This window comes from Balearica regulorum, chromosome 5 (assembly GCF_011004875.1).
Source record: "Balearica regulorum gibbericeps isolate bBalReg1 chromosome 5, bBalReg1.pri, whole genome shotgun sequence".
Taxonomy (NCBI): Eukaryota; Metazoa; Chordata; class Aves; order Gruiformes; family Gruidae; genus Balearica; species Balearica regulorum.
The window spans coordinates 30,475,656-30,491,673 of NC_046188.1; the positions used below are offsets into that span (position 1 = coordinate 30,475,656).

General features: G+C 36.9%; 1 protein-coding gene across 13 annotated transcripts in view; it reads left to right on the forward strand.

Moving 5' to 3' along the window:
• HEATR5A (HEAT repeat containing 5A) overlaps positions 1-14,929 on the forward strand; it is a 67,605-nt gene extending 52,676 nt beyond the window's left edge. For 10 of the 13 annotated variants that reach the window (XM_075754020.1, XM_075754021.1, XM_075754017.1 and 7 more), the window contains 10 exons: positions 262-441; positions 2,449-2,683; positions 3,130-3,378; positions 5,010-5,137; positions 6,030-6,177; positions 6,881-7,153; positions 10,068-10,292; positions 11,179-11,333; positions 12,761-12,974; positions 13,252-14,929. In XM_075754020.1, coding sequence (XP_075610135.1) covers positions 262-441; positions 2,449-2,683; positions 3,130-3,378; positions 5,010-5,137; positions 6,030-6,177; positions 6,881-7,153; positions 10,068-10,292; positions 11,179-11,333; positions 12,761-12,974; positions 13,252-13,553 — 2,109 coding nt within the window. In that variant the 3' untranslated portion in view covers positions 13,554-14,929. The remainder of the gene's footprint in view (positions 1-261; positions 442-2,448; positions 2,684-3,129; positions 3,379-5,009; positions 5,138-6,029; positions 6,178-6,880; positions 7,154-10,067; positions 10,293-11,178; positions 11,334-12,760; positions 12,975-13,251) is intronic. The other 3 variants (XM_075754023.1, XM_075754027.1, XR_012835655.1) reach the window with 2 other exon arrangements.
• Positions 14,930-16,018: the final 1,089 nt, after the last annotated feature.

Genomic DNA, 16,018 nt, shown 5'->3' on the forward strand with positions numbered 1-16,018 from the left:
GATTTTTATGTACTTGAAAATCTTTTGAGAAACTTTGTAGCAGTTGATACTTTGGCTGTTATTTATGACATCCCTCTAATGTTTTTGGCTTTCATTACTTATGTATACTAAACTGTAATGTCATTTAACATTCATTAGTATCCAAGAGTAACTGTGTCTCAGTAGAAATTAAATCTGGTTTTCATAATTTTACAGACGGAAAAAAGAGTATCCTGTGGTGTTTGGCTCTTGTTTCTCATTATTTCTGTTTTACAACACTAGGTATGCAGTGCTTGGATAGCAAGTGGTGTAGTAAGTGACCTTAATGACCTTCGAAGGGTTCACCAGTTGCTTGTATCCTCTTTGGTCAAAGTGCAGGCTGGGAAAGAAGCACAAAGTCAACAATATAGCGAAAGCACCTCAACTATGGAGATACTGGCTGTGCTCAAAGCATGGGCAGAGGTTAGTGTCACAGCTCTGTAATGGTGGGTTTGATATCTGGTAGGTGCGTTAAAACCTTTCAGACAGAATAGTTTCAGGAGTTTCTTACATGCTTCATTAAAAAGAAGTTGCTGGTCCTTTGCTACCTCTAAACAGTACATGGACTTTGTAAACTTGACAAAAGCACTGCTAGTTAAACTGCTTGTATTATACTATACATTAAGAAGTATGCCTAGTACTTAGGAATTTCCTAACATGTTCTAATATTTCAATATTCATTTTAAATCAGCATGGTATAAATGGCTATGGTGATGGTCCACTGAACATACTATTCTAAATAGGTGTAATTTTTCTCATTGTCTATTGACATTTAATTTCTTACAGGTAGTTCTTGTAAGTTAACATTGTCCGTTCAGTACTGCATTGGCTAACTGCCTTAAAGTCAGCTTATGTGGATGCCTGTTTTAATACAGGTAAATGCAAGGTTAGATATTTAAAAATCAAAAATGTAAACAATGTACATAATCTCTAGATGATGTATTTTAGAAAGCAGTGATAATGACCTTGGATTCTGACAGTTGATAACCAGCTAAATATGAGCATGTGGTTAATAGGGTATTTCTGTGTATAACCAGGAAGCTATTTTGAAGGAGAAAGCATGCAACAGATACCTTTTTATGTGAACATTTGTAGAAAAACATACCAACCTCTGGTGTTCATACTTGAGAAAGGATATTGGCAAAATAGGAAAGCCATAGGAGAAAAGCTAGCAAGTAGGAATAAAAATCTTGAAAACGTGCTCACACCAAGAGATTTAAGTAGATCAGCCTAATCTATTCAGGAACAGATAAGATGCTGTGATCAATTTAAAATTACTATATGGAGAAAAGGTTTTTAATGGCATATAACAATAACCTATCACTGGTCAGAAGCTGACACAAAATTCAGACTAGATGTGAGGCTCAACTGTAAGAAGTGAAGATCTGCAGATTGTTCCAGTCAAAAATTAACATGACTAGAAGTTTTCAAAGCAAACTCTGTATAACTCCCTACTGGATCTCAAATATGAGAAACTATGACAAAGTAAACTGTGGATAAGCATTTACAAATATTTCACTTAAGCCTGAGGTGGTTCCTTCTCACTTAGGATCTTACCTATTTGTTGTTTCCAGAATTTGAAGGAATTGCCCTATCCTGTTGTGGGGAGGAGTAAGAGAGGGGCTTGGCAAGTGTTTAGTTGCTGGCCTGGGTCAACCCTCTACAACTAGCAAACTTGAAAAAGATACAGAAATTGTTAATTGCAGGAGATGGATACTCACAAAAGCTAACTTTAGATTAGTTGAACTGGTCTCCTATGTCTCCTTTATAGTTGAGGAGAAGAGCTTTCCTCCAGGGGCATTCTGGAGAGACTAAAGAGGGCTGCTGGTCTGAAACATTCTCTAGCCCATCTTTTTCGATAACTAGAGAGGCATCATGGGAAATCAACCTTCTGACATTTAAGTTAACCTATTGATGGTAACACCCAAAGTTTGCAAATGATGCAAGACTATACTCTTCATTCTTTACTGCTAACACAGAGTAATATATAGTATTAAGAAGCTGGTTGCAAGTGCATAATTTCAGTTAAAAGAAGATTAAGAATGACTTGACTGTGGTTTCAGGATTGCGATTATAGGTATATTATTTGATAATAAGTTCTTCAGTCTTGTAGCTGTAACAGGGTTTGATGGTTGGAAGCTGAAGCTGGACAAGTAATATATTAATTTTTTAAGAGCAGGGAAGTTAACTGCAGCTATGATTAGGAATTTTAGTAGGTTTCCCTTTACTGGGACTCTTGCATCAAGGTTAGCTGGAGGAGTGGATTCAGAAGGTTTAGAAAATAAATGCTTGTTCACCCATGCCTACTGGACTTGAAGCAGGAATAACTTTTGGGAAAACTCATGCCCGTTCAACAGGCAGTCATGCTAATGATCACAATAGTTTTCCAAGTGTTAATATTTGTAAATCTCTCTCCAAATATATAAACAGGTTTACATAGTTGCAGTTGAAAAGCAGAAGAATCAAAGGGATGCACACAATCACTGTTTAAAAATTGCAAATCCTGCAGAAGAAAGCTACAGAGATGTAACATCTTCAGCCAGTGGACTTCTGGACTTAGTACAGGCAGATCTTGGAACGCTAAGCAAGCTCTGGCTTGCTGCACTTCAGGATTTTGCTCTCTTAACTTTGCCTTCAGAATATGCATCACAACTACCTGCTGAAGGTAAGAAGGCAAATCAATTGTATTTTCATAGGTGACTTGTAAGTGCGCATCATTAATGTCCTAGCTGACTTGTGTTAAGGTCCCAGTAAGATTAAATTGTATAGAGAATACGCATACTTGTAGACCTATCTAAAGATAAAGACTGCTTTTGAGAATGGAGGTTTCACTGATGTGACAAGTAGCTTGTTTGGTATTCTTGTTTGTTGGGTAATTTTATGGTTGAAAGAAGAAAAAGGTAATTGTATTGGATTTTATCCAAATAAATCTAAATGAAGTGCCTTCATTAAGCTGCATTTTAATATTGAACTTTTTTTTTAAAAAAAGTTGTACATCAAATACGATAAATATAATTTCAATAAAAAGAAGAATCTCCTTTTATGAGAATGAGAAAATACGGTAGTTAAAAAGAAATGACATCTGTAAAACTGTAACTTCTCTTTTTGTAGGTGGTACATTTTATACAGCAGAGACAATTGAAAATGCCCGCCCTCATTACTACCACTCCTGGGCACTGATACTTTATGCTACAGCATTATGGCTTACTAGCACAGGTTTCATCGTTGTTGATCCAGACGAAGGAGTTAATAATCTCTCTAGACCTGTCACCCCAACTACAATGTGTCAAGATTCTTCTACCAGGCCTTTGGTGAAATCTCCTGAGGATGTGAATACTGACAGATTTCATCTTATCTTGGGTTAGTAAGTGCATAATCTGTCTAGATGCTATAACACAAAACGTCTTTTTTAATAGGTAAAACTGTTAGCAAACAAATACTTAATTATCCACATTTAACTGCATCATTGAATATTGTATCTCTTGAAAAAATATAGTCAGAAGAATTTTAAGTCCTAGTGAGAAAATTGTAGAATGTTTTCCCCAATGTCATAGAAAAAACTGTGAGCTGAACAAGTGCTTACTCCTCTGCTTATAAATATGCAAGTTCACGGGTGGATTTTATCACGGTTGTAGCACTACAATTACAGAGTGTATGGTTTAGCATTGCTGAAGTACAGTTTTATATCGCAGAATAGCGTGTACGTTGGAAGGGAGTTGTGGCGGTCATCTTGTTCACCTCCCCCTGCTCAAGCAGGGCCACCTAAAGCCAGTTGCCCAGGACTGTGTCTAGACAGCTTTTGAATATCTCCATGGATGGAGACTCCACAACCTCTCTGGGCACCCTGTGCCAGTGCTTGGTCACCCTCATGGTAAAAAAGTGTTTCCTTAAGGTCACATAAAGCTCTGTTTAAGCCTCTGCTACTGCAGAAGCTAATCAGGCAGTTAAATTCAGTCCCAGTTCTCTAAATTTACACAGTTAGGCATTTCTGGTGGTATTTTTTTTCTTTAGTCTCTCTTTTGTATCCTTCTTCTGTAATCCCTTTTTGGCATGGGTTTGTACGACCCAGGTGCTTCTTTTGAATCCCAGTCTTCCTGCACAGAACCAGCTTCCTTTTGAACTCTATTGCTCCCTCAGTTAAAAGTGGGACCTCTGAGGCAAAAGCTGCTCATTTCCCCTGCTTTCTGTACTACTGGATTAGTGCTTCAAATTTCATATACTTTACCATGAACACCTGGCTTGTTTATTCTGCTTCTGAACATATTCCACTTACTCATTTTCACTTCCTACAGAGAAACTGAAAGCATTTTAAAACAGGGACATTTTCTGTTACACAGCTGTAATTAGTGTACATTGATCAGTTTCCAAAGTCATCACACATTTTGGAATTACAGCTGTACAGCTGGGATAAGAATATGGATCACAGTTTATATGAAGTTTATCTCCAGTGTCATAAAATGTCATCTGAAGAGTCCTGAAAGCTCATAGGATGTGCAAGCTTAGGCTTCATGTAATTTACTTATTGCTGGTGATCCAGTTGTGGTAGCTGCAATCTTTAGCATTTTTGTAAAATGGGAAGATAAAGCCTCAGCCTTTGAGTTTGGGAACTATTATTACTTTCTCCATTATTTCCTTCTATTACCTAAATCAGTGTGATTAGGCAAATATTCTGCTATATACTCATTATGAATTGTTTGCCTATTCCTTGGACCTAGAGTTCAGTGTTTTACTCAGAAATAGCTCTCTTTTTTATTTATGTTAATAGCCAGTTATAATTGTGTCTTATACTGTCTAGAAGCTGAAGTTCTTTTTGTTTTGAGGGAAATAGAGTTCTTGCCCCAAGATATTAGCAATAAGAGATGAATTCGCTTAATATAAAATGCACATGCCATTTCTGTGCCTTCTCAACCTACTGTTAGGTTACTTAGTAATTGACAAAATTACTTCTTAAATTTTATGCACATATGGGTTTTCTCTTCTGATGCTTACAGGAATTAGTGTGGAATTCCTCTGCTCTCCTCGATCAGATGCAGCAATGGAGAACATCATTGCCTGCTTACGTGCCCTCCAGGCACTCTTTGATGTTCCGTGGCCGAGGTCTAAAATAGGTGGTGATCAGGTAATGTCTTAATGATCAAAAGCCCCTCAGAATTAAGGCATAATTTTAGTTTGAACAGTATCTCTACTCTCTATTGTATATCCAGGAATCTTCAACACATAAGTAGTAGGTGAATTATATGCTTTACCATAATCCAAAGCTGTAGAGGGAGGAGAGAAAAAAAGCACATGGAACCTGTAAGAAGACAGTGAGGGGCACAGAACTTGAGGACATTTCATCAGGAAGGAGTAACTAGATGAGTAGGATGAGAGCCAGGTAAAGACAGAATTCCAGAAAAAAATTCTGTCACTCTGTCAAGGGACAGTTCAGTTTATTATGTTGTAAATATTTAAGATGATAAAAGGAACCTGGACAAAAACAGTGGTATAAAAAAAAAAAAAAAAGGCAAAACCAAAACACCTGCAAAGCACCAGTGATCCTAAAAAGAAGTAGTAACTTCAATATTCCTTTTTTTCTCTTTAAATTATGCTGTGTGCTATGCAATTGTCTAACACAGCAAAAGTGATAAAGTCTGTGAACATGCCCAAGTTCTGCTGACTATTGGTGCTCTCTTCAAGGAAATGTATATACTGTAGGAGACATACAATGTAGTATCCCCACCTTCAAGAGTCAAAAAGCCATAAGATAAGGATTACTTGGGGTTTTTTTAGTAATTTTAAATGCTTTATCTCTAAATTACCGTGATTACTATTTTGTTGGGAGAATTGAGCAGGACTGCTGCTACTGGGAGCTAGGAGCTAGATGTTGAAGTAAATGCCAACTCCTGTGATTGTATCAATTATACTGTGTTCCTTAGTGAGGTTAATAATACTGTTGGCTTTAATAAGTATTAACAAGTTTCTAAAATTCCTGCATTAGAATGGGGATATATTAAGCATTTTTCTTACTGTAGGAGTTGGGTGTAGAGCTGCTGAATGTTTTGCATCGACTGATACTGACCAGAGAATCACCTGATATTCAGCTTGCTGCCCTTGAAGTGGTTCGGTTGATTCTTTTTGCATCTCAGGAACATGTGAAGGAAAAGCGGAGAAGTGCAGAAGGTACAGAAATGTGTGAGATGTGGAAAACACATTATCAGGGTTAAAGCAATTCTTTCTTGGAAAACTGGATTCTTGAAGGTGATACTCCAAGATGCATCTTAATTGCAGTGTTTCACCGTTGATGACTAATCCTAGGTTACTTAAGTCAGTCCAGATACCTGACAGAAGTAATTGGGGTGGTATGACAGACAGCAGATGGGTTTGGGGGTGACTAGAGGGCATGCAGTGAGGAGGAAAACTGGAGAAACTGCAGTTGGAATAGTCTTGTGTGGTGTCAGTCTTAGTGAAAAGCTGGGATCAGCTGCAGTAGAGCAATGGAGAGACTCAGCACACACAGGTGTTACAAGCCCAACTCCACTAGTTACTCTGATAGTAACTTCCTAAAGTTCATTTTCTAAAAGAAATGGTTTTTTTAACTGAGAGAAGACTCGAAACACTAATATCAGGTGACATCATATTGGCATGGTGCCTCAGCATGTTGTATGTCTAAATCTATTGCACACACTTTTGCCTTTTGACAATTAATGCATGGTTTGCTTATTCAGCAGGATGAATGTTTGCCAGTAGAACTTGGAATACATATGCATGCACATATATATGTATAAAGATTACCACTTGGTGATAAAACAGTCTTAAGAAGTAAACTTTTTGGAAACAAGATACAGCCTGCAGATTTCTACCGTATTTCTTCTTTTGGTTTTAGTTGATGATGGTGCTGCAGAAAAGGAAACATTACCAGAATTTGGAGAAGGCAAAGATACAGGAGGACTGGTGCCTGGGAAATCATTAGTCTTCGCAACACTGGAGTTGTGTGTTTGTATTCTTGTCAGACAGCTTCCCCAGCTCAACCCTAAATTAACTTGTAGCCCTGCAGTTCAATCTGGAAAACATCTGTTATTGTCAGAAGATGGAAGCAGACTGGTAGCAGCAGCATTAGTTATTCTTTCTGATGTTCCTGCAATCTGCTCTCCTGAAGGTATGCTGTTTCATCACAAGAAAAGATTAATGAAAGAATATTGGGCTCTTCTGAGCCCCCTTGTTATTACCTAATTTTCTCAGCTGGATAAATCTGACAGCAAGTTTTGTTGATTTGCTTGTGACAATTTCCTGTTCTAATTATTTTTTTGACTGTCAGATTACAAAACAAGTTACAAAACTGAAGCAATTACAGGAGTAGTTTTTCTTTTCCTCCCACAAGTAGCAGTGCAATTAATAGATTCATTTTGTACAGGGAAGTATACGATAGCTACATGATTATATTCTACTTGAATTGTCTATTCTGGAATTTATAATGCAGGCATAAATTAAATTTAAAAGGGAAATGTATCATGTTAGCTTTTAGTGAAAGGTATCATTTGAACATTAGGAAACCACTGAAAGGAGTTCTAGTTGATTTTTCAGATCAGTTGAGTTTTACCCATGATTCATTTTGGATTCACTCCAAACTTTTAAGATGGCTTCCCTCCTGGCCACCCATCAATATCATGTTCATGCGTATGATCTTTCAGTACTGTTACAGCCACACCTATAAACCTTTTTTGCCCTACTCCTCTGTTCCAACGTTAGGTATCTGTGTTACGCCTTATGCAAATTTTTGCATTTACCAGCCATGGAAATGTCTTCTTATTTCTTAATTTGTTCTCTGTTACAAGATTCTTCTTCAGGGAAGAGCATACTCCAAATGGAATAGTAGGCAGTTCTTGCTATGATTGTAGGGCGATGATGCGATATCTCTTTTCCATCTGCAGCTCAGTATTTATCATTTTAAAGCAAAAGGAAACAAACAGCATCACTTAGATCTGAGGGCAATTATCTTGTATGAAAAATAAGCTATGATTTTCCTTTTCTCCCTGTAGTTTTTTTGTCTTTATCTGTTCAAGTTATTCCTCAAATCAGCAGTTTGCAGGATCAAACCAGATGGGATGTTTACACTAGAGAATTTAAGCTTTTAAGTCAGGTGACTAAAATGAGGAGCTTAGGCTTGCTTATACAGTCAGATGAATAAAGAAGCATCTCCAAAAGTCAACTCATATAATCAGAGAGAACTCCTATGTGGAATTGCATCATTTTTTCCCCTTTAATAGGTAACTGAAGTTATAGTCCTGTGACTACCATGTCTCTTGGTGCAGGTACCTGTCATGATATGTATCCACAATAAAATCTTCAAATAAATGATGCTCATAAACTGCATTTCCTACTGAATTTCAAATCAATTTTCAGAGACTTGTCTATCCTTAGGTTCAGAAAATACTTCTACATATGTCAGAGATCCTCATTATTCAACAGGTCTCTCATGAACATCAGTATATTAGAATCTTAAAAGCATAAGTGTTTTGCTAATGAGGGAAGGACGTAAACACATTAAGCCATATGCTTTACTCTGTGCTTTGCTGAATCAGAACTTAAGATAGGAGCAACACATAAGTATGCGGGTTTCTAGATTTTCTCCGGTATGTGCAGAATTCTGTATTACTATTGGATTCAAAGACATAGGAATATGCAAAACAGCTATCCCAAGTTATTTCTGTGATTATTTTAATTTATTTTTTTTAATAGTCTCATATTCTGACAGGTCAACTGTCATATTCTCGGGGAGAGATGAAGATCTGTTTAGTAGGCTGTGGGACAATCATCTTCTCTCCTTAGGTCTCCTCTTTTCCAAAATATTTGTTAGATTTCTTTTATTATAATTCTAGGAATTTTTGTTACGCATTTTTAGTCTGAGATCATCTTATTAATCTTGCTAAATTCTTGACTTTAGTGATTTCCTGGAGCAATGACATCCTAGGCTAACTACATATCACATGGGAGAAGCATTTCCTCATACCATTTTTGAAATTACTGTGTCTTAATTTCCTTCACTGTACTGTCTTCATTGCAAAATATGCTTGGATGCTCATAATTTGTTTTCTACTATTCAGTACTTTGTATACTTCTATAGCTTCTCTTCTGCTCCTCACTGGTTCTGATCTTTCTGTTCTTGCTTATCTCTGAACATGACATAATTCCACACTTCATATAATAAAGTCATTAAGGAAACTATATACTGTTGTGGTTTTGCCCCAGCCGGCAGCTAAGCACCTCACAGCTGCTTGCTTGCTGCCCCCCCTGGTGGGACGGGGGAGAGAATTGGAAGAGTAAAAGTGAGAAAACTCCTGGGTTGAGATAAAGACAGTTTAATAGGTAAAGCAAAAGCTGCACACGCACAGGCAAAGCAAGACAAGGAATTCATTCCCCACTTCTCATGGGCAGGCAGGTGTTCAGCCATCCCCAGGACACTCCATCACGCATAACAGTTACTGGGGAAGACAAACACCATCACTCCAAACGTTCCTCCTTTCTTCTTCCCCCAGCTTTATATGCTCAGCATGACGTCATATGGTATGGAATATCCCTTTGGTCAGTTGGGGTCAGCTGTCCCGGCTGTGTCCCCTCCCGACTCCTTGTGCACCCCCAGCCTACTCACTGGTGGGGTGGGGTGAGAAGCAGAAAAGGCCTTGGCTCTGTGTAAGCACTGCTCAGCAGTAACGGAAACATCCCTGTGTTATCAACACTGTTTTCAGTACAAATCCAAAACACAGCCCCAAACTAGCTACTATGAAAAAAATTAACTCTATCCCAGCCAAAACCAGCACATACACAATGCCAATTTCAAAAGGGAAGAGATTTAACTTCACTTAAGCAGGTCTGACCCCATGTTTGCTATGGTAAGTCACATGATATTTCAAATCTTTCTTCAAATTACCAGTGCCTCAATTCACGTAGCTGATTAAAAATGATAAATTATAAATAAAAAAGAGAATCCAACAAAACTGCTTCAATTTTTTTTTTAATGTAAAAGGTACCTGAATTTTTTTACTTCTATGGAATTGATTTGCTTTGTTTTACAGGAAGCGTTTCAGTTCTTCCTACTATCTTGTACCTAATTATTGGAGTACTTAAACAAACTGCTGTGAAATTGCGAGATGGCCAGTTACCTTTGACAGTTGCTGCATCTCTACAAGCTCTTAAAGGACTCTTGTCTTCTCCAATGGCTCGAGCAGAGAAGAGTCGGACTGCTTGGACTGATCTTCTACGTAGTGCTTTGGTCACAGTGCTTGACTGTTGGGATCAAGGTAAGCACAAATTTGCAGTTTGTGTGTTTAAAAAACAAAACAAAAATGTTTGGGTGAAAGGTTGTTTGGTTTTATTTAAATTAAATTCATGCACATCTTAAAAAAGACTTATATCTTCATCACAGGAGAATTAGTTGGCTACCAAGTACTGTTGATACAAGAAGTCATCATCTGAAAAGGTGTAAATGTGGGTGGGATTGCAGGCTTACGCCATATTGTGTAGTGCCACAATGTAGTTATATGGTACGATGGAATTAACAGGAGATAGGGCTTCAGTGTGCAGCTGAGCATAAAAAACTAGCTGTGCTGCATGCAGGTTCTTCACAAAGAATTATTGTCTGTATTGAAGCAAAGGGTATTAAAACAGTAGTTCAAGAAAAAAGATTTTTGTCTTAAAGTTAGTTTTCTGTGTGCTGCTGCTTCAACTTCCCAGGTTTGTAGGTTTTTTTATCATTCCTTACGTTTAATCTCAAAGTTGTGATTTGTTGTTGGAACTTTTCTTTATAGTGCTAGTTTTTTAATTTATAGCAAAAGAATATATGTTCTCAATGCAGATTTTATATTATTCTCAAAATAGGTTTTACCCAAATATGTGGTACCAGCTCTTCAAAGATATGTATTGTATTTTATACAGAGGAACAATGGAATAGGAGTATGCTGTTATTTCTAAATATGCATATAACCACCCCTGAATTCCCATTTTAGTCTTGGCTTTTATTAGAGTAAGTCTGTATTCAGTGCATCAGAGTATGTCATGTATTCGAAAAAAAACATTCCTTAATAATCGTAGACATTGGTATTTCTATTGTATCTCTTTGTAATACTTTATGAATTCATAGAATTACATTTTAATGCAAATCTAACAGACTGCTTACTTTACTGATAGTAGATGGGCTTCTCCAAGAACTTGATGAAGTTAGCCTGCTTACTGCTATTACAGTATTTGTTATGTCTACCAGTCCAGAAGTTACTACCATAGAGTGCCTTCAAAAGCGTTGTATTGAGAAGTTTAAAGTAACACTTGACTCAAAAGATTCTCTTGTAAGTACTGCTGACGTGGTAAGAATATCGGTATCATATTACATGCATTTTGGCTTATTCTCTATTCAGTTGTTTCACTTGTCCTGTGTGTTAATTCCAGTTAATTCTGTCCTGACTACATCTGTTGTATTTTAAAATACAGTTTGAATAAGTTAGCAAGAACATGTCCAGCAGTGTATTTTATCTTTTTTTTTTATTCTGTATACAGTTCTGTATTCCTATGATTTTTTTTTTAATTGCATCAGACTCAGAGCTTTACATTGATAAGCGCATGATACAGTTGTGTAGGCACCTGTTTCGGTTTTTTTGTTCGTTTTATCTTCAACACACAGATACTATCTTTTGCACAGGAAATCCCTCAGCTGTGAGTCTTTGGGAGCTGGAGCACATAACCACTACATAACTGTTACTGTCCCATAAGCATCAGCTCCTGCTCACTGCTGGAGGCAGCATATTGAACTAGATTAATGCTTTGTTCCCACCTAGTATAAATATTTTTGCACAGTTGCTTGAGATTGTAGTGCCACAGGTCATCTGTTACTATTTTTCATCTAAAAAACCAACGTATCAGGAAAAAAAAAGTATTTATTATCATTGCAAATACAAATGGCTTTTCTAGGAGTTGGGACTTCCTCACTCTGAAAGTCCAGCTCTGAAAATAACATGCATCAGATTTCGTGTTTGACTGTGAGAATTCAGTGTAAACTGGTTTTCTTGCGTCTTCTCTGTATATATTCACGTAGTAACAAAAAGTTAAATAGTTACGTTTACTTGAGAAATAGCTGTAAGAAAGTAATTTTTTTATATGTTAATACATTTCTAGTATTATAAACATTGGTTTCCACTGACAGGAAACTGGGGATGCCAAATATGACTGCAAGAAAATGGTAGTATGCATTTGCAAATTTTATCCAAGTCTTTAGGCATCTGAACTTTTCAGAAATTATGTAGGAACTTGACAGTTTCAGTCCTATTGACTTCCAATGACATGCAAGCTACTGCACCATTTCAGGCTTTTTAAAATTGTGTCTGCAGTTTGACAGAGGTAATGCTTACATTTTAAGCATCTGTTTTCAGTCAGCTGTATTTTTGGGAAAAAAAAAAAAGTATCTTTTCAAAACAGTACTAAGAGATAATCTTCACACAGAAATAACTGTTTTTCCTTAACTCAAAAATGTAGGAAGTTGTAGGACTCGGTGGAAAGAAACAGGAAGCATGATCCTAGTTTCTCTTAATTTGATTACAAGTTAAAATGCTCCTATAAAGTATTATGCATTAGCAGCCTGCAACCTGATGAGTTTTCAAGCTGTGAGGCACAGTTTTCCCCCTCCCTAAAATTTTATCTGACAAGCTGTGAGTTTTAAACCACTCTGACATGTCATTTTAAGTATAACACTTTGTAACTGCAAATTTGATTTTCCCTTTAGGTACAATATAAGTGCTACCAGCTGCTGCACTCCATCTTTCAGCATCCAAACAAAACTGTGTCGTATCCTTATATTCATTCTTTAGCACCATCCATTGTGAGAAAACTGCAGGAAACAGAAAAAGCAAAACCTGAAAATGCTGCTGAACTTCAAGTCATACAGGAGGGAATAAAGGTGGTTACAGCTCTCACAGCCACTGCTGAGGAAGAGCACCGTAAGTTACTCCCATTACTGCTATCTACAGCATTAGACATGCTGAAAGTTGCCATAAATAACAAATTAAAACAAAATGACCACTAGGAATCCAGTCCTGAACACTAATTGCTAACAAGATTGCTAACAAGAATGTTGGTTATTTCAACTGTACAGTTCAAATAACATTTGCAGCTTTATAGTTTGTGTTAAATGTTAACTTAGAGAAATACTTCTAGTTAGAATTTGAAGCTATTTTTAAAGAGGGTAGGTTTAAGTTGTGTTTTCAATGTTTATAGGTGCTCATTTGGTGGCCTGCCTTCTTCCCATCCTTATTTCCTTTCTTTTGGATGAAAACGCCCTGGTTTCTGCTACAAACTCTGCAAAAAATCTACATGAGTTTGCTTTGCAAAATCTGATGCAGATTGGTCCACAGTACTCATCAGTTTTTAAAAAACTAATGGCTTCCTCGCCAACTATGAAAGCCAGGCTTGAGTCAGCTGTAAAAGGAAATCAAGAAAGCATCAAAGTGAAGACTGCTAAACATGCAAAGAATCCTGGGAAAAGTTCAAGCATTCAGCTAAAGACCAATTTTCTTTAAAGTCTCTTATTGTCATTTTACGTACTTTGCTATCAACAGCAAAAAATGTCCCTTTTAATTTCTAATTGGAGCAGGATCACTATGAGTTGATCTCATGTATTTCGGTTTGCACTGAAGTGTTACAGAAGGTTTTTAAGAAAAAGTGAATCTCTAGATAATTTTTTGTTAGTGTAAGACTTCTTAAACATCTCTAAACACTACGAATAAATCTCTCGGAGGTCATCTAATCTGTATTTTTTGCATTATTTTGGACTATAATACCTGAAATGCACATGCCTATATTAAAAAAGTGTAGTGAACTTTACCATAGATATATTTAGGACAGTCCACACTTAGCCATTAAGTAAAATTAATTTTGTTTTAAATCAATGTTTGTCAAAAATAAGTTACCCTGATTGGTTTTTGGATTTAACCAGGACATAAATTTACTTGCAGGTTGTAATCTATCCTAATTACTAATTTAGCACACTGCATCATTAAGTAAACAGATTAAATATCCTTATAAGCCTTACAATAGATTATTGTTGATCTCAAACAATTCAACTCAATAAAGGTAATATTGATAGCTTTAATCCTAACAACTTCCTGAGCTGGCCGAGATTTAACAAAAGCTGTTAAATACAGCTCTACGATGCTTCTTCCCTGAGGACTCCGCAGTGCTTTACCCAGTGGGACTGTTATGCACATGGAAGTATTTGCAGGCTTGGTGCCTCACTGCTCGACAGAGTCTCACTTTTCAGGACGTATATTGTGTTAATTTTGTATCAGGCTAGCCAGGCAATTGGAGCTTACATATCTTGTCCAGGATAGGACAGCAATTTTAATATACTGTGCCTCAATTCAGACGTCTGCTCTATCTGGATGTATGTTTCCTGATCTTTAAATGATCGGTTATATATATATACATGTAACTCACCTAAATTTATGTATCTCTGCAACGAGAGATGGACATATTTGCAGTCAGCTTGTGTCAAATAAAGTGCAACAAACTTATAATAAGGAGTATTTAATTAACATTTTTATCAAGGAACATATTTTAATATAGAAAAATAACTGTCAAAATTGCAACGGCTATAAAGTATTTTCTACATACAGTGTATTGACTTCTTTCTTAATACCAGTATTAGCTAAACCAAACACTATCAAACTGAGGATGGTATTTCCTTCTTGAATCTAATTACTTTGAAAGAAGAAGAAAAAAAGATTTACAGAACTGAGAAACACACCGTGACTCAGGAAAAGTGTGAAGTACTGTATTTTATTATAAGTTTTGTATATAAATATAATTGTAAATTGTACAGAATTAACCATTTGACCAAAGTTCTAACAATTCATTTTTCTAATTTACATAAATAAAGCTAATTTTCTTCACTTAAGATTTGTCTTAGTCATTTTACCCAATAGCAGAGGAGCTCTAAGGACCTCCATAACAGAAAGAAAATGTTTGTATGCTGCCACAAGAAACTAGTAAGAAACGTTTGGGCTGGATGCACCAAGGTATGTGCCTTGACATTGAAGGTCTTCCTCTGTTCTGTATAGCACAGTGGGTGAGTAAGTAGGATCAGGGAGATAAACTTTGTACATGTAAATCCCAGTTCTGTGCCAGATGCTGAAATGTGTCAGCTATGGCAAAATGGTTGAGGTGCCTTCTGTCTTTCCCCAGAGAACCAGAAGTTCTTTGTTCCATCTCTTCATTGCAGTCAAATCTGAAGTTGTTGGCTGTGTTGAAAAGGAGTGATATTAAATTTCACAGATTTTTGTTTCCAGCTTCACGAAATGTAACTCTCTTTTATTGGTAGACAGCAAGTCAGAAGCTGTTTCCTAGAAGAGCATATTGTTTCCTAACCAACAGTGATCTACTAATAAACTCCTCCTGTTTTCTTCCAGTGAAAAACTTGGCCAATCATACTTCAAGCAAGGCAAGAAAGCAAGGGGGAAAATCCTAAGAAAAATTAACACTCTTTGTTTTGTTTTTAAATAAAAGAACATACAGCAAGGTAGATTATTCTTCTGCTTCTCTGCACTGTGGTGTCAGAAACCACGGGAAGAGTCACTCTCTGTCTTGAAAGCAGCGCTGCCTGGCCAGCCCTGATCCTGTGGGCATTCCTAGATACTGCTTTTTGCACAGGAGACACCCGTGTGGCCTGATTACACACTGACAAGTAAAGTTGCTCTTAAAATACAGACATCATGAAATAGTTGTTGAGCTGCAACCTCTGATCCTTAAAAATAGCGAATAAAGTTAAACTGTACTTTCATGCAGCCCAGAGTTAAAAGAAGCGCTCAGATTTGTTCACAGCACTTGTCTGAGCAACGCTGGAGCTGCTGCTGTAGGTGACATTTCACACAGGGCTCCAATTCAGTTAGCTGAAGCATGTAGCAAGCAGTTATTTTTACATCTGCTGCTCAAGCGAGTTCATGACGGTGGGCTATAGCTTCAAAGATATAAAAATTAAAAAGCTTAT